At 35.3% G+C, this 19,113-nt stretch overlaps 2 protein-coding genes across 3 annotated transcripts; one reads left to right on the forward strand and one right to left on the reverse strand.

Annotated features, from left to right (window-relative positions):
- Positions 1–661: 661 nt before the first annotated feature.
- Positions 662–15,069, forward strand: LOC122018565. The gene is made up of 13 exons (XM_042575913.1): positions 662–935; positions 1,061–1,177; positions 1,287–1,419; positions 1,749–1,845; positions 2,249–2,292; positions 3,695–3,851; positions 4,666–4,737; positions 5,589–5,672; positions 9,488–9,589; positions 12,388–12,435; positions 13,905–14,030; positions 14,484–14,576; positions 14,821–15,069. The coding sequence occupies exons 1-13, from the start codon at positions 734–736 to the stop codon at positions 14,953–14,955; spliced, it is 1,410 nt and encodes a 469-aa protein (XP_042431847.1). The 5' UTR covers positions 662–733; the 3' UTR covers positions 14,956–15,069.
- Positions 15,070–15,592: 523 nt separating this feature from the next.
- Positions 15,593–18,586, reverse strand: LOC122021156 (malate dehydrogenase, mitochondrial-like). Of its 2 annotated transcripts, none has more exons than XM_042579237.1 (7): positions 18,268–18,586; positions 17,991–18,164; positions 17,728–17,896; positions 17,578–17,639; positions 17,371–17,495; positions 16,344–16,461; positions 15,593–15,989 (listed from the first exon to the last, which is right to left on the reverse strand). In XM_042579237.1, the coding sequence occupies exons 1-7, from the start codon at positions 18,520–18,522 to the stop codon at positions 15,849–15,851; spliced, it is 1,044 nt and encodes a 347-aa protein (XP_042435171.1). In that variant the 5' UTR covers positions 18,523–18,586; the 3' UTR covers positions 15,593–15,848. The 2 variants fall into 2 exon arrangements, with proteins under 2 accessions (XP_042435171.1, XP_042435172.1); XM_042579238.1 differs by having other exon boundaries at positions 15,934–15,989; positions 16,340–16,461.
- Positions 18,587–19,113: the final 527 nt, after the last annotated feature.

Below are 19,113 nucleotides of genomic sequence, written 5' to 3' on the forward strand. Positions count from 1 at the left end.
TATATAAAAATATCCGTATTAATTTAAACATTAATATATGTCACAATTTTTAAAAATATAAGATCCACGTTAACATAACATATCCATATTCATTTTGATATAACCCTTATTATTTATAGATGCTACTTTATATTTTATTTTTATTTTATATTAAATAAATAAATATATTTTTAATTATTTTTTTATATTTCATACTTGTTAACTACGTGCAAAGATCCGCATGTGTGGTAGTTATAATAATCAGCACATTGATTGTAACACCATTTATGCATTTTACAATTCATTTTTAACTTTCTGACCATAATTATTATCATAATTATTTTAATCATGATTATTTTAATTGTTATCATCATAATTATTAGTTATTACCAAGTTGAAATTATTTTAATAAAAAATATTTTAATATGATATTATTTTATATATAATAATTTTGATTAAATTAAAATAATTGTAATCTAGGATATTATTTCATTTTTAAAAAGAATATCCTTTTAATGAAAAAGTTTTTTTTATTTTTTATTTTAATTTCTAAGTGCTTTTTTTTATATATATATAATTGGTCAGTGACGAAAGCCACGGCAGCAATTCCCCCGCACGTGCTCTACACGTGTTATTTATCGCCGCGCGCCAAGTGTCCTGTCGGTGAAGGATTCCTCGTTCCGGCCGTGCTTATTTGGCGACAGATAAGAGAGAGAGAGCGTGACAACTTGAGCAGGCGCACGGAGCCACGTTCATGGTCTCGGGCGTCGTTTCGGGAGGCACCGCTCCGCCGCCGTTGCTGCTGCCGCCCTTCCCACGCCCCTCCTTCCCTCGTCCTCTCCCCTCAGCCGTCTCCATGGCCGCCACCTCCGCTAATCGCAGCGCCCGCGCTCATTCCTCCTCCCCTTCGCCCAGATCTAACCCTAGCGATCCGCCTTCGTTGCTTGTTTTCTCAGGTCTCACCCTATTTCTCATCTCGCTCCCAGGCTTCATGTTTCCTTCTTCATTACGATTCCACTGCATCGTCGTCTTCGCATCTGATAGACTGATCTTGGAGTAACGTACCTTGAGATTGCCTCAGGCGGCACTGCGTTCAACGGTGTTGTGGAAGAGCTGAAGCGGCTTACAACCAGAGTGGCCCATGTTCTTCCTGTATCTGACGACGGTGGGAGTACGGCCGAGATTGTCCGCGTGCTCGGTACGGTTAGGACCATCGCTTATACTCTGGATTAGTTCTTGTGACAAGGCTATGATTGTGCTTATTTATGCAGCATTCGTGTTTTTCCAATCTTATGCATGTCTCGCAGGAGGACCGGCTGTTGGGGATATAAGGTCAAGATGTTTGAGACTGTCTGATGAAAGCACTGCTGAGGCACTTGCAGTTCGACGATTACTTGGTCATCGCTTGTCTCGTGATGCATCGGAAGCTAAGTTAGAATGGTAAGCAATCGGCGCTACCATAGTCAAAGACCGTTGTCTGATTGAGCGTTGGAATAATTTTGCTACCGGTTTACTAGAATTTACTGGCCTAACTAATACAAATTGTTATTGTTTCTGATATCTCGCTTAATCCATTCTTTCTTTTATGCTTTTTTATGACAGTGATATCCATTTTACAAGCACACCTAGCAAGCCTTTTTTTTTCTAATAAAAGTTACACTGAATGAGCTAACTCTGCCATACTTTTTCTTCTTCCTGTAAAGTATATATGTAGTCGATAATTTACTTTGTTGTTGGATCCATACTACCTCGAGTTGAAAATTTGGCAGGTATCAGATTGTTGAAGGAGAACATTTTCTATGGAACGGTGTGTCACGACCTTATGGGGAAACAATTCGGTCGTTTCTAGCTTTTTTCCAATATCAGGTGACACAGTATAAACAAGATTGTGTTTCTCGATAGCCACATTATTCTTTGGACATGCTTAACCAAAGGGCCTATTAACTTTACTATCTTTTTAGACAATGTTTTATTTAGTTAAACATTTGTATACGTAGCACATCTATGTTCTCAGTGCGTTAATCAACTTTTAACTTTTCTTCGTTTGATTTTAGTATTCATCTTTCTCTTCATAGTTTTTTATTTTTTATTTTTTATTTTTGCATCAAGTTGTTCAAAATAACAAACATAATGCAAAACATCACATCGCTTCAGTGACACAAATAAAATATAAATTAACTTTTTGGCAATGGATTGTTGATGATTGATGAACTCTTTTTTTTTTGCTTGCGAGATCATTCAACAATTCACTGTGATCCTGTTTTAACAGATCCTCCAAAGGTCCAGTGAGTCATTTTGCTTCAGTAATGGAAGGTATGCCTTTAATGCTAAAATCAGAGCTTTTGTTGTTCATTATGTCGGTGATTGGTGAAAAGATGTTAGCTTGAATATTCATAAGTTACCGCTGGTGTAGTTGGGATTAACATGAAAGTAATTAGTTTAATTTTCTCATTGGTCAAAATTAATAAGGATGATTATATGAGAACATAGATGTATGTGCCTTCTTTTAACCTGATAACAAAATTTGGAGACTAATGATAACACTGGGTTTGTGCCATATGTCTTCTATGTATGTGCCTTCTTTTATGCATTGATTCCCTGTTTAGTATGAACTATTTACTTTTTGGTGCTACACAGACGGAAACCTGAAAGGTTTTTAGTTTCCACCAGAACAGGTTGAATGGAGACCATTAATATATTGTGCATGTTGTTTTATTCAAAGCAGTGGAAACCCACCCCACTATATTACCATGCAAGTCATTTATGAAGGCCTACATTTTTGCAAACTAAAGTGCACCTTACCTTCTATAAATGATATATCTAAGAGCACAAATTCCTAATGTCTATGGGCAATCCCTCTAAGATCAGAGGCATGTTTCTCATAGTTATGCTTAACTACTTTCATGTTGTATAATACATTCCATGCTAAACCCTTGCATTCCGTGTGGAAGCTAAGGACAGTGGACAAACAAATCTAGTTAATGGAGGCAAGCTAACATATGATAGCAATTCAAATATGTAGGCACTGTAGTTGAAGTTCCAACTGAAATGAACCATAAATTATCCTTGGAATTTACTAGCTAATGCTTGAAGTTAGTCACCGACTCACCCATATATAAAATATATTACCTGTGTTATTCACTGCCATAGCCAAACTGGATTTGCATATGTGCCTGCTGGTACCCTTGAATTTCAAATTGTTGCTTCTTGATGTTCATAGATTGGTCATGAGTCATGCTCGTAATAAAAATCATTGGATTAGTTGGTCTATGTGACACTTATCATGCTAAGTTGGGTAGCATATTTATATATCCCATCTATTCACAGGCAACGTGAATCTACTTTAGCCTGGAAAGTTCTAGTTGATCAAATCCATCAAAGTATTGAAGCCAATTTATCCGTTATGAATAGTGTGTATAGGTTGTTGGTAGCAATTATACATCCTTTATAGTAGTGAATAAATTGGTGTTCAACCACTGAATTACTGATTTTTTTTTACACGGAAACTGAACTATCATCATCAATCTGTGTTATAGAAGCTGAATTAGTGCACAAAATTACTGAATTGTAAATATTTTAGATTTGCTGCATTTATATGGGTCTTTTAGTGGTTCATATATTTTTCACATTTTGTGCATGTTATTTGAGATCTAATAATTAGTTAAAACAGCTAAGATATAAAGGTATGTTGTAACAGATTGATTTGCTTTTGCAGCATTGGAAATTTCTTCTTTGCTGGAGCGCGTATATTTTTTCAGTCATTAGATGCAGCTGTGTTTTTGTTTTCACGTGTCTCAGATATTCCAAATGAAAGTCTGGTTCTTCCTGTGATTTCTACCAATGACAGATTAACATTGGGATGTGAATTATGGGTATTTGCATTCTAACTTCAATCTTTTAAATCAATATCTTAATATGTATCATATTGTATTATCTACTGATTTGTGTTTGTTGTTTTTTCTCACATTTATAATGCTTACGATTTTTACCAAGGTTTTAAATTTTAATACTCTTACACCACTGGTTTGAAGAAACTCTGGTTTATACTTGCCTTACTACTGTTATATCAGACAGAAAATAGAAAATGGAAGAAATAGTTATGTTCTTCTTCTTTGGATCCTTTTCTCTGATTCTTCTGCTGTTCATTCTCATTGGTCATGTTAATCTGGATTACCTGGGTAGACATCAACAAATTAGATCAGTTTGTCTAGATGTAGAAGGTTAGCTTGGAGGTAGGCCATCCACTGATACCATACTGCTAATTATCTTGTGTTCCTGCAGTGTTGAGCATTTGCCTATCAAGGGTAAATCGATCAGTCCAATCTCACCCCAACAAGAAAAGTAGATAAGCTATGGCTTAAACTATTCTAGTAGGGTTGTTCATGATTGGATTGGTGTATAATATGAGGCATTTTCTGAATAAAAATAAATAAATCATGTCAGAAATAATTCATAACTTGAAGATAAAAGTTAAACTATGTATAGCACCCCTACATATGTTTGCACTATTAAGTTTGCCTTCAGATTTTATATCATACTAGGTTTCATTCAGTTTATCGATATTTTTTTCTTTCATTCGTGGTAATTATGGGGAAAACTTCTTTCTTTCAAGTTTGGTGTAGTTTGCTATGAAGATGTTATTTACAAATGTTTACCTTTTACCCTGTCTGAATTTTGAATTCTTAGGATGGAAGTATTATACGTGGTCAAAACGAAATTTCACACCCAACTAATGGATGCATGGAACCTATTAACAAGGTATAAGTGGAGCAGAGCTTGCCTTTCTAGGTCTGTGCGCACTCTTTTCCTGCCATTTCTTCATTATAAATCTCTTTATCAACATTAGGGATCATTCAAGAGATTCCATATCTTTCTTTTTTATTTCCATTTTGAGAAAGAGGAAATAAATTATCTTTTATCAAGCAATAGATATCACATTTATTACTATGCGTGATGGTTAAAATACTTTCTGTGTTGACGAATCCAGTTTGATGATGATGAGGATGATTAAGGTTAATTGGCTGTTCATACATACTAATGTTTTTCAAAGGAAATGTTCCTTTTTATTTATCTCATCCATGTAGACATATGATATGTCATTATCTGCTTATCTTCCTCATATGTTCTAGTTTTTTTTAATGGTTCTGGATGTTTAAGGCTTTAATTTGATCACGCCATGCAATCTTATTGTATTTATTCAATTACCATAATTTTTATTATTTACGTTTGAATCTACTAATTTTTGAACCATAGAATCACCTAGTATAGCTGATGCATCACTTATCTGTCAGACATATGAATCTACTCTTTTAATTGTTTCATGGATTAATCACATGTTACTTGATAACATGACTTTTGTCCTTGTGATGTTTTAATAGTTATAGGGATTTGTCTTCCAACCAATATCTAGTCTTTTGTATGATTTTCATATGAAGTTGCTGTGTCATGTTTATCTTGATGGTAATTAATGCCCATCCAAATGTGATTCTATGCATCCAGTTAAACTTTGCCTACTTTCCAACTTCTGCAGTGCTTTTGTAAATGACCTTGTTTGAAATTATTTGGTTCGAGTAATCTTGATTGGAATTTATTGGTTTGCTTCTGGATAGGATTGTGCTTCAATCTCAAAACTGCCTTCTGGAATTAAACGAGTCTTCTACATGTCAAGTGAAGGTTGCAATTTGTTGCATGAGGTTAGTCCTATATCCTCCTATATCCTCTTTAGATGCATGGAGGGTTCATCCTATGGGTCACCTACTATTTGAACCTTGTGTTTTTTCCCAGTTTACTTTCAATCTATATGCTGTACGGGACATGATTTATGTCAGTTAAATGTATGCCACAGTCTAGTGTTTTTTTAGTTCTGTACTAAGGCCAAGCAACTATTTTTTGATTGTTTCCTATGACCAAAAAGAAAAGTTTATAGTCATTTCTAGTTATCCTAATTTTTACGATTATAACTTCTGGTCTTTCTTGCCCTATATCCAAATGCCATGTCAGTCACCACTTAACAATTTTTTCTCCCACTCGTTCCCTGTTTATTTGTTTAGATGAGTTAACTTTTTGATCCTCAAAGGAATTATTGTCATTTAATATTATCAAGCATTGAAAGGATTTCTTGGTGACAGGCAATGACTCTGTGTTCCCCATGTGGGGACATTTGTGGCTACTGTTAAGGATATTTAAAATCTTTATATTGACAAAGATAACAAACATATATCAAATAAAGATCCTAATCACTCCATTCAATTCACAATTCCTAAGAATTACTTTTTTTAATTGTCAAATGAACTGAATAAATTTTGTTTCCTTTTCATAGCATGGATGACTTCACTAACCAGCATAAGCATGAGCCTCTATGTGCTTGCGTAGCCCTTGGTCAATCTAAGTGCTCCCCTGACACGTAAACTACTTAAAGGGATCACATCACACATGCGATGTGTTTTGTGATGTGTTCTTGTCTAAAATGCCTAGGTAGTTGCATAGAGGAAAATGGAGCTTGCCTAATATTGGATGAAACTAGATTATATATAAGCTTAAGGTTTGATGCTTGTTTTTAGATCACTAGTTCTGACCAATATTATTCAAGTTCATTTTTCCTCTAGGAAGACCTCACATTTTGAACATTACTGATGTTATGACCCAAATATCTCCTAACACTAATTCAAAGGACGGGATCAACTTGCCACCATGGCAATTCTATCAGTATCATTTATGCTCAGTGTTGGTCAGTATGATAAGGGCATTATAAAAGAATGCATATGACATAACCTTTAGCTAGCCAACAACATAAGCATAAAATAGTAGATAAACAAATAAACTTTTATGTACGCAATGCCACATTTTACTAACACTAGCAAACATTATCCAGAAGAACATAAATGTAAAGAGAACAAAAAGCAAATGTTGCCTCTGAAGTCTGCAAGAGAATTCCCTTGAAATCCAATAGCTATATATGCCTTAGAGCCGTCACCTAACTCCTTTATGTAATCCCTCTAGCATTTACTTACCTTAGGGAATCTAGAGGCAAAAACATAAGGAATGCCAGTTAGGAAAGTAACTGGTAAAAATGCATCAGTATTTATGTAGCAAGAAGTGTTAACAAAAAGCCAATAGGAAATGGACTAATATAGCAAATTATGCAATAATTTTGTTATCATCATACACCATGTTTAATAATTTAAATAACTTATGCGATCAAGTAAGCTTAGCATAGTGGACCTGTGCGTTATCCTACACTTTGAAGCCATGAAGATTGAAGAGGTACACTATGTATGCTGAACAAAGTGAGGAGTGCTAATTGGGTAGTAGATCCACTGTGGCCCTCTTAATTTTTTTACCCAAAAGAGTAACTAGGTGTAAGCCAGAGAGTTGCCGATGAGGAAAAAGATGACAATACAACTCTCCAGTGTGATTCTTTGTTATCTGGATCTCAACCTAGATTTTTCCATACATCTCAATCCTAAACACAATCAGAGGCTATGAACAAAGGGAAGGGGACAGCTCCTTCAGTAGCTACCAAAGCTAGAATATCTTCAATATCAATTATACAAAAATTGATCGATAGGAGAAAGGACAATTCGTGTGATTAGGTACAATTATTTTGATCTTATTGATGAACAAGAAATTGATGAAAATGACCAGACTTCATCACCTTTGCTCCTATAGTCCTAGGTTATGTTTGAAATGTTGATAGCTATTTTTGATAATAGTGCAACTGATAATGGAAGAGATGATAGTGAAGATGCATGTTATAAGGATGGAAAATCAAATAATTGTGTTTAGGGTTGAGATATATGGTAACATTTATGTCAAGATCCATAACAGAAATATAATGAAGGCTACATTATCATTTTCTTCCGCATCTCTTACTTGCACCTCTCTACTTAATTAATTTAATAGCTTTAATGTTATTAAGTAAGCTTTAGAATAGCCAACTTGTGGGTTATCCCTTTGCTCCAAAGCCATAGAGAGGTCCATTGTATGCACTTATTATAGATAGAACTAGTATAACTAATGAAGTAGCAGATCCACTATGGTCATCTCAATGTCTTCTATACATCTCAACCCTAAACACAATCAAAGGATGACAAATGGAAAAGAAAAGCTCCAATGATACTAACAAAGAGAAATATCTTCAAAAACAATTTGTCCGAAGCTAGAAAAACAGCAATGGGTAATTAGGGACAATTATCTCGATGTAATCTATGAGCTAGAAATTGGTAAAGGTGAGGAGACTTTGTTCTCTCTGATATTGGTATCCTATTTAGTGGCATTGATGATAGTGTGGTGATGATAGTGGAGATAAATCAAATGAAATTAATGATTATTGAAATTTGCAAGTGAACTTAGTTAAGATTTTTTTTAGATTTCTTATCAATTTTCCTACTTTGTTTCTAATCCATTATATGGTGATTCAAAGCTCAGTAACTAACCTATGAGTATTTGTAACATGTGCTTATTTTTAATTGTGTCAGTAAGTTTTAAGTTTTATTCTAAGTGGTTAATCAAGAGATATATTGATGGACATATAAAAAAAAAAGGGCAGCCCGGTGCACGAAGCTCCCACTATGCGGGGTCCCGGGGAAAGATCTATTGTACGCAGCCTTATCTTGCTTTTTGCAAGAGGCTGTTTCCAGGATTCGAACCCGTGACCTTTTGGTCATATGGCAACAACTTTACCGTTGCGCCAAGGATTCATATTGATGGACATATGAATGAATTAAACTAAATATCAAATTATAATCAAAGCAATATTTTATTTGGAGTTTTAAAAATTATAGTGTTGATCTTAGTCCAACTCTATAAGAACTGATGCTCCTAGCTAATGATCGACACTCATTTTGTTCTTAGTAAGGTACAACAATCATGAGTAGAAATAAATCTTCTTTTTTGATAACTTGTTTCTTTAAAATTTTAATTCAATCGACTCTCTAATTGTTATATGCTATATTTTGAAAGAAGACAAGCCCAAGTAAAAGAGATTATAGGATTAAAATTCATGTAAATTCATCTTGGTATGCTTGAGTTTAGGCATGGTAGGACATATCTATGTTCATCTTGGTATGCTTGAGTTTAGGTATCATAGGATATCAAACTATATTGATTCTGGCCACGTTCCAAAATTTTGGCTTAGAATGATAATTTAGACCTCTATTGTAGTTTGTACAATCTTAATTGCCTTAGTTTCATTTTTTTTAATATTCAGTTACTGAATTATTCATTTTCTATAACTCTTTACTCTTACCCACCTGCCTGAAATTTTGAAAAAGAAAACAATTTTATTTTACATTTGAAGGCGCATGATCTTCATAAGAACACATGGTTACCTAGTTTGACTAACATACTGCTTCTACTCTATAGATATAATATTCATTAATTTTCCTGTCCAATTTAATGGTTCATTCAACTCAAGGAGCCATTTATCTTCTTTACAACTAAACTATTGTTAATTAAGATCTACAAACAGAAGATTTTAGCACACCAAAATAACCATTCTCGTGTGTAGGTTTTCCCTGCAGTTAATCCTACTGTTCTGGAGCAGTTGGGGAAAGTAGATTGCATTGTTTATGCTATGGGCTCGCTTTTTACCTCTATTTGCCCTTCATTGGTAATGAACTCGTAATCTTTTGTCTTGTATTTTTTTCACATTCAGCAATCATCTCATCTGAGATGTTGATTGTCTTGATTTGTCATCAGGAACAATGTCTATTCTGTTTTATTCTTATATAAACCATACTCATATCTGAACATACAGATAGGTGATTACTTGACTCAAATTTTTTTCTCTGTTGATATTGGTAGACTTAGCACTAAGATTATGATGTTTGGAGTTTTGAATTCATGTGTAAGCTTGCATTACCAACAAGGCTGCAGATTTTATAAATTCCATCATTCTACTTGGATTGATCTTTCAATTAAGCTTTCCTAGAACATAGTAATAGACCTTGCCTGCTAAGCATAGTTGAAGTTAGACCCAACTTACATTTGTTTGCAACTATGACCACTGAGATGTTATTGGAATTATTTCTATTTGGCTCTTGCACATGTTAAATAATTTGTGAAGATCTCCTAGAGCTGTTTTAGTTGATTGTTGGTCACATTAAGGTTGCTCCAAGGTAACTGAACTTTCTTTTTTGTTGAGCAACTACAAATGCATTTAGGGGTAGGTTCTCTGGACTATAATTTCTTCAAACTTTCAGCACCTACTTTTACATGCCAGCCTATGCTTCTTACTTTTATTTTTTTTTACATAGGATTAATGAGAATTCACTGTCAGACAAAACAGGGTATAATTTCTGTCATTCATATTAACCCATCTCCAAAAGAATTTCATGACTCATACAGAAGTTGATTTCTTTTTTGTAGTCCCTTTTTATTCTTAGTTCTGTCCCACTACTATCAAAAGGAACCCAGGCTAGTTATGATACTTGGATTCGTTGTTTGCCTCTTTTATACTCATATTGGGCACTTACACTCTGAGTTGACGCTGGACTCTCCAAGTTGACACCCAACAGTCCTGTTGCTTACATAATTTTTTGTAGTAAACTGTGTTGGAAACGGATCCGTAGATTTGGGTCCTACTAAACAGTAGTTGAATGCCTGGGCACTAAAAAAGCACAGAAGTACTTAACTGCCTTAAATTTGTCAGACAGACGGGCAACTTCAATTAGGCATCACCTATGCCAGTATTTCATGAGTGCTGCTAGCATGGGTCCTAGTGAGGTTGCTTGTTTGCCTAGACATTCTGTTGCTAGTAAGTAAAAAATCTGACTAGCTAGCAGTAAAACACACACCATTTGGGGTAATTTGCAATGCTATCAACATATAGCTTGAGCAACAAATTTCTTTGTCTTCAACAGAGTACTCTAATTTAGTACAGTTTTGAATAAAAAGTGTTTTGATGCAAACTTAATGGAAGTTTGAGGATCATAGCAATTTCCTTATTTTCCTTGCTTGTTTCATATCTTTTCTCTACAACAATACTTTTATTTTCTACAATTTTTCTCTATTTAATTTCTATTTCAAATGTGTATTAGTATAATCAGAAGCTAAGGATGCAACTCTAGCATTTTATGAAAAAAAATTCTCCTTAATTGACACTTTATTTATGAAACATAAAAATAACTTCATATGGAAAACTAAAACATACCTTATCCAACGTTTATTTAATGTCATTGAATAATATAATAATCCACTTACTCTTGAACCTATATATTTATCATCCTATTTCTTTCTCAACCCTTTACACAAAAGAAATAAAGCTTTTAATGTCTTTCATAACAGTTAAAACATACTTGCATCACTTGGATCTAAACTTTCTCAACTTTAGTGTTTTAATTCTGTTATCCATTCTTAGAGAGCACATTGCTATCATGCCAACTTCATGATTCCCTCGACCCTTGAACTCGTAATATACTTATTGCTCCAATGCTTATCAAGCAAATTACTCTAGTTGCTTCACTTCTCGTCCCAGCTAGCTGGACATCAAATAATTCCTTAAAAATTCCAACACTGCTTGTGGCTATTCTGATAATTTGATGAAGCCTCTATCAAGGTATTGTTTTAGATGATTTAGAAATTAAATATGTTAAAGAGATTTGAAAGTTTTTTTTTATGGAAACAGGCTGATAGGGGTGTTGTATGGGAGATGAAATGAGAGGGAATTATAGGCTTGTTGGTAGTTGGTATACTGTCTAGTGATGGTGCTATTCTATACTCTCATACTTCGTGCCTACTGCCAATAACCTATGTTCACTTGTAGACTTCCTGAGTCAGGTAGTCCTGTTGTCCCCTTATCAAATTCAAACATTTTGCAGCAATGAGTGGCTGTGTATGAAATTGAAAATCTTGCATGCAAGGCCATGGTAACTTAAAGTGTTAAAGAACTTGTAATGACATGGCCTCGCCCTTAGTTCATATTGGCCTGGTTTCACTTTTCGATATAATGAGAAAGATTACTTCATTCATAAATGCAATATTACTTGTCTGTTCAATCTGTACATTTGATTCAGAAGTAATGTGGTTAGTTCTATAGATTGGTTTCCTAAATTATTTTAGTGGCAACCAGAAGCTTTTGCCCACCATGGGCAATGTGTAAAAGTTCCAGACTTTGCCTATGTACTGGGTGATGGCACCAGAAAACCATGTCAAGTGGAAGCCCAAGCCTACTTATATTCATGGGCAATTGGTTCTTCTAAAGAAAGGGATGTTGAAATGGAATCCTTGACATGATGTTTGGTTTACTATTGATCACTTCATGCAAAAGAAGGAATTCATTCAGTATATTGTTTGCACTTTCTATTATATGTTGTTCTATGATGTAATTATTTTAAAGCACAATTTCTGCAATCAACATATTGGCACACCAAAATCTCTTTGTAATTCAAACGTGGCACATGTTTGCAGGTTTTAAACGGGATTGGTGAAATTATTGCCTCAAGATCTATTCCCAAGGTTGTTTTCTGTCTACATAAAATGAGATCACAATTATCTTGGTGATGTTTCCCTGTGCATCATTAGGCCACTTGTTTCTTTGTGTTCAAAATATATATTTTTCTCATGGACACTTTAATCAGCATTCTCAGTTCTGGCAAGTGTCTTTGTTAGGTGCATACCAGGTATTCACTGGATAGTTTAGAATCATGTTTACTGGTACTGATAACAAGTGCTTAGAGTGCAGTAATATACTCCGGTTGGAATATACCTAAATGTTTCTAAAAGCTGTGTTCTCTAAATCAAATGTTAGCATATGATGATATACTTGTAGAAAGATTTGGTTATCTAAAGCAAATAATCTGTCGGATGCCTTTCAGAATGATTAAGCAAGACATTGCTGCTACTAGGGGTGAGCAGTCAACCCGCCAAACCGACCAACCCGCTTATACTGACCCGAATTGAATAAAAAAAAAATAATCCGCCGGATATAGGGCCGGATGTAGGGTCCTAATGTTGCATTATCTGATCTAGTAGGGCCGGATAGTTTTTTATCCCAATAACCGAACCAACCCGATCCATGATCACCCTACTTGTAGCAACTAATGTTGATAAGCTATTACACGTTGTAGCAACTACTGTCGATAAGTTGCTACACGTTGTAATAGTTATTTCCGATTAGCTGCTATAACGTGTAATGAGTAATGTCTATTATCATTTTAAATTTTATTTTATTTTTGTTATATTTATATTTATATTTTATATTTCATTGGATATAGGATCGGATATCCAAATAGCTGACAACCCGTTGGATATCTGATACAGAAGAACCGTCGGATATAGGGTCGGATGTAGGTTCCGATTTTACATTATCTGATCTAGTAGGGTCGGATAGTTTTTTAATCCAATAACCGAATCAATCGGATCCGTGATCACCCCTAGCTGCTATCTTTCAGTGTTGAATTAGCAAATGGACTATCGGACTAATTATACTTTAAATTGCCAAAACACTATCGTTCTAGTCAACATCCAAAACTCCAACACGATTTGAGATTTTGAACTTTGGGTTGTCCTGTATCTACAAACAACTAATGATCTAAAGAAATTATTTTGTAAAATTATAAAGTTATGCATCTCTATTGCTGCGGGTTACGAGAATTTTCTTCATCCAATATTTCATAGTCAAATCCTCTAGAGTTGCATTGCAAGATGGTAAATAGAGCTGATTTGTTATTGTTTACTTGAAAAAATTGTGTTTTTCAAGGTTACTCGATCACCATATTAGCTATGAAAACAAATTGCAGATATTTGATGCAAGATAATAGATCACTATTCCTGGTTTATTGTGGCATCCAATTGTATAATGAATTAGGGAAGTATTATTTCACAGCTTGTATTCTCTTAATATAAAAAATGATTCAGATTTTGATTTTAGAATTCATGCACTTGGCAATAGTTCTTCCAAATGATTTGCAGCCTGTTGAATGTAGGTGCTTTTGTTGAATGGTAAGCATGATAGGGAAACTACTGGCTTGTCAGCATCTGGCTTTGTGACGGCAATTACGGATGCTCTAAATCGAACATATGGAGATCCTGGAAAAAGTTTAAAAAATGGTGTAAGTGTCTCAATTTATTCTCCAATATTTCAGTTTTATTTATTCCACTGAATTGCCATTTGAAAAGGCAGATAAAGACATGGTTATAAAAAGATTCATGCGTGAACACAGGCGTATTTTAAAATTTTGATTTCGGTCTGGTTTTATGTTTGGTGGAAATGTTACACTATTGATGTCAACATAGAGAATAAACACCCAAAACGGCAATGTCAACATAGTTTTGTGCTGGCTTATCCCTCTGATCATTTTCCACTTGATCTCTATACTTATCAAAGTAAGAAATACATTGATTTCATAGTCAACATTAATATTATTAAATTAAATAATACATTAATTTCATAATTGTTACATCACATTGAAACAATTTTAACTAGTATGTTAGTGGTCAATCATAATTGTTATGTCTGCCCAATTTTAAACAGTATGTTCTTGCTCACTGTACATTTTGTGCAGCCATTTGACTATATCAATGCTCTCTTGGTTCCTCAAGATGGTCAAATCCCAATAGATCTTCAATGTTTGGCTGCTCAAGGGATCTTTCGGGTGGTATGCTTTTCAAACAAAATATTTGTCGCAACTTAGAACTTATTGAAGTAAAGAACTATTGTTTCAATTCCTTTTTTTTAAAATTTATTTATAAATTGTGCTATTGCAAAAGTAGTAGTTTTGCTACCTATTACAGATTGTTTAGTATTGTTTTTGGTGCTATTCAATTATGTTGCCACAATTAGTATACGCCATTGTAAGTTTGTGTTCTTCAACTAGAATCGCTGCTGCATCTCACTTGCAGGTCCATGTGGATTGTATACATGATCCCAAGGTGGAAGCAGTATTCGAGCCCAAATCGTTGATGAAAGCGCTTGGCGATCTGATAGTAGAATACGAACAAACTGATCTCATCATGGAGAACGACCAGGCATGTTGAACTGGATACTACATCATGTTAATCTTACCGTCGTCACAAAATTAAATTATTACCTTGTGTTTTTCATAGTGGTTGAACCCCAGACTTACTAAATTATGAATTTATTTTCTTTTATTCATGAATTATAAATTTAGATAACATACGTTTCAGTTCCGACCTCAATTACATAAGGGTCAGTTAAATTGATTTAACACCATATTGTTTGTATTGTGTTTGATTGAATCGTTTAGTAAATGAATCACTTCCGGATTAGAGTGTTAATTTGTTAGGAGTCAAGATGGTGCTCTACACATTCACTCAAATATACTTGCTATATTAGTAACCAAAACCCACAACAAACGACGAAGAATGAGCACCAATGCACAATCATAAAGTTCTTATAAGACCAAATAAAATGTCCTCGAGGCAAGAGACGGTGCATTACTAAACAAAAGATTCAATTTTCATACCGAACACATCTTCAACAATTGAACTATTGATGATGTTGGATCATAAGTCACCATGCTTCTTGAATTTTTCTAGTGGATGAAATATTAAACAGAACTGTTCATTCTGGAATTTAGTTTGCTCCCAAGAATTGGACGAAAATTTGGATTTATTCTACTTTCATTTATCAAACAAAATTTAAATACTTAGATTACCAAAATAAAACCTTAGCAATTATATATTCTACGAAGCGCTAAGCCCACTCAAATTAAACATCAGGAGTCCAAATCGGTACAATCGAAATGAAATGCTCTCATAGGAAATCGAGTCATTGAGGTTTTCTGAATAATTTATTTGAACAAGTTTTGAAGGCCGAATTGGCCCACCCTCTCAAATAGAATGACGAAAAAAGGACATCGAGACTCTACCGGCTCGCAGCAGCAAAATTTTTGTGACTGGAAATCTCATTAATTTTGGTTAGCGAACTTGATACCCTTTTCTATCGAGGCTTTCAGTTCTGGCTTAAGATTTTCCAAGCCCTCTTTCTCGTAGTCAGACAGAGGCCCTAGTCCGAGAACTTCTTCCACTCCGTTCTTTCCCAACCTCACCTGCACCACGACAAGGAAGAAGAATTAGTGTGCGTGCTAGAACAAGATATACCACACACATATACATTTACTATTTTGAATTCCCCTTGCAGTATCACCATATCGCAAGTGTAATGGATATTCACTTGTGTGAATTCACTATTATGATGGTTGAGGGGGATATCTCTTTTGAAACATTGAAAGAGATAAAGGAAAGCACATGTCCAAACAACCAACAATGGCTTCTAAGATGCAGAAGATCTAGATAGATCCTAGACCAAAATGCTAAAAAGTATTTAACGATTTCAAGGATTTGAAGCCATACTCTACAAACTACATTATCTATAATCGACTTAACCAGTTGAAAGAACTAACCTTAGATGCAAAAAATGGCAACTCTGTAATGGATGATTGCACAAATGAACACTCAACAATGTCAGGAGTGCCATTAAGACCTTTCAAACATGCATCTGCAAAAATTGCTCCAGCGTATCTGCATGATAATCTACCATTTAGTTTCAAAGAATAAATTTTAACGTTTGGCTGCAGCTACATCACCCAAATAGAAAAAGGAGAAACAATTAAGACCGGTGATTATCAAAGCTAAGACATATAATAACATACTAGTCATCTAAGCAAGATACAATATGGTTCACAGGATAAGATTTGATCCAAATCCAACTTGTCCTAGGAAGGTCGGGCCACAAAATAATAAAAAAAAAGGATAACACCAACATGTTGGAAAGATAATCCTGTGGGATAACATATTTAATTAAATGTGTTCATAAATTGCTATCTTAAAAGTGGAGCCAATTAAGTGATCTAATTAAGTTATATTTATTGGGTTCGAAGCATTAAATTTAAATATGAATTTTATTTTGTGTAGAGTTTGATTTTCTTATTTACTAATTTATGATGAGTTAAATTAAAAATAAGAAAAATTTATAACTTTTCAATCATAAATAAGGGTTGAGGTTCCCAATTCATATGTAACCATAATTTTACTGGCATCCCATCATTATAAAATTTCAACAAGATTTAGCAACTATCGTTATGGACTTAGGTATGGTCCAAATATACTATTGTTTATCATGTTGATATGAAATGGAGGATCGTGGATTTGGATTTTTATTTTTGAATCTAAAATTATTTTCTAACACAAGGGAACTGAGTGTCTTAAAGCGCAACACAATCTTCTTTATATACACATGACACTTTTAATAGCCAATAAATAAGATTCAAATCTCACACCTGAACTAATTTAGCCTGCAATCTTGAAATGGCACTCAAACAAATAATGACAGTTACTAGATAGAGATATGCATCATTAAGATTTGATTAAATAAACGAAAATAAAACAGAAATGAATCATTATATCATAAAATAAGAATTTATAACTTACGCCATTGACAAGGTCGCAGAGCCTTTTCCAGCCTTTGCCTCCACAACCTCCGTCCCACCATCCTGGGTCCTCTTGGTGAGAGCGTTGATATCCTCATGAGACAAATCATTACTAGCAGGAGTTGCCTGTAGAACAGAAACCACAAGCTATCAGAGATCAATGGAAGTGCAAAAGCCAACATTGGTACATCAAATCCACAGCAATCACCTGGGAGAACAGGGGCAAGATGGTTATGCCAGCATGCCCACCAACAACGGGAACATTAACATCTGCATAAAAGACAAGCATTTTTCAATTTGAATGTTGTTATCACCTAATCAACACTCCAGTATATCGCATATGATAAGAGGGCATTACCAGCTGCAGGAATATTAGCTTTCCCAGCATAGAAGGTTTTAGCTCTGACTACATCGAGGGTAGTGACACCGAACAACTTTCTCTCATCGTATGTTCCTGCCTTCTTGAACACCTCAGAAGCAATTGGCACAGTAGAGTTCACTGGGTTGCTGATCATATTAACAACAGCCTGATCCAGAAACAAGAGCACAAATAGATTGTCCTTAAAGGGGAAAAGATAAAGAGGAAGTTCATATGTCAGTCGATGCGAAAGAAACACATACGTTAGGGCAGTACTTGGCGATGGCGGTGCATAGGGACTTAACGATGCCAGCGTTGATATTGAAGAGATCGTCACGAGTCATACCGGGTTTCCGCGGCACGCCAGCGGGGATGATCACAACATCGGAGCCCTCGAGCGCCTCGCCTAGCTGCTCCTCGCCAGCATAGCCGGCCACCTGCAGATCCATTGAGTAACAGATCCGGAACCACAGATCTGATCAGATCCGCCGCGAGGGACCGGCCTAAAGAGGGCAGAAAGAGCGAGGGAGATGCGCTAACCTTGGCGCGAGTGTTGATGTGGCTGACATCGGCGGCGACGCCGGGGGTGCCGGCGATATCGTAGAGGGCGAGGCTGGAGACGAGGGGGTTGAGCTTCATGAGGAGGGCGAGGGGCTGGCCGATCCCGCCGGCGGCACCAAGGACTGCGACCTTGCGATCGGGGGCGGAGATGGAGGAGAAGAGGCGGCGGGCGGAGGGGCCGTTGCCGCCGCGTCGGAGCGCGGATTCAGCGGATCTGACCAAGAAGCTCCTCATGGTTCCGAGCCGTCAAAAACGATGAAGCGAAAAATGTGCGGACTGAGGAGAAATGAAGCGAGGGTTAGTAATGGCCTATTTATAGGGAGGGAGAAACCGCAATCGAACCAAACACAAGTTCTATACTTAATATTATTGAATCTAATGATATTATCATAGTAAACTCAAATGATTTTAAATTGTCCTATAGGAGCGGTGCAGTGGTAACAATATAGAGCGTTATCATATGAGATTTTAAGGTCAAAATTTAACGTATTATTTTCGATATTAATGTTGTTAATTTATTTCTATTTTTAAAAAATCTTGTGAGTAATAGGTTTTAGAAGATTATTTTCGACATTCGTATTTCGAACCAACAGAATCAAAATTAGGATAATCTTATCGGATAATCGTTATTCACCTAGGATAATCTTATCAGATAATCGTTATTCACCTTAACCTTAATTTTCTCACCCCTAGCAACAACAACACTCTTACCCTCATAATAGCAAGATGTCAAATGGCAGTGTGGGAAGAAAGGTAATTAAGAGGGTGGTTAAGAGTGACAATGAAGAAGGGTAGCAATTTTGCATTGGGTGATGATAATGATTC

This window comes from Zingiber officinale, chromosome 9A (assembly GCF_018446385.1).
Source record: "Zingiber officinale cultivar Zhangliang chromosome 9A, Zo_v1.1, whole genome shotgun sequence".
Lineage (NCBI taxonomy): Eukaryota > Viridiplantae > Streptophyta > Magnoliopsida > Zingiberales > Zingiberaceae > Zingiber > Zingiber officinale.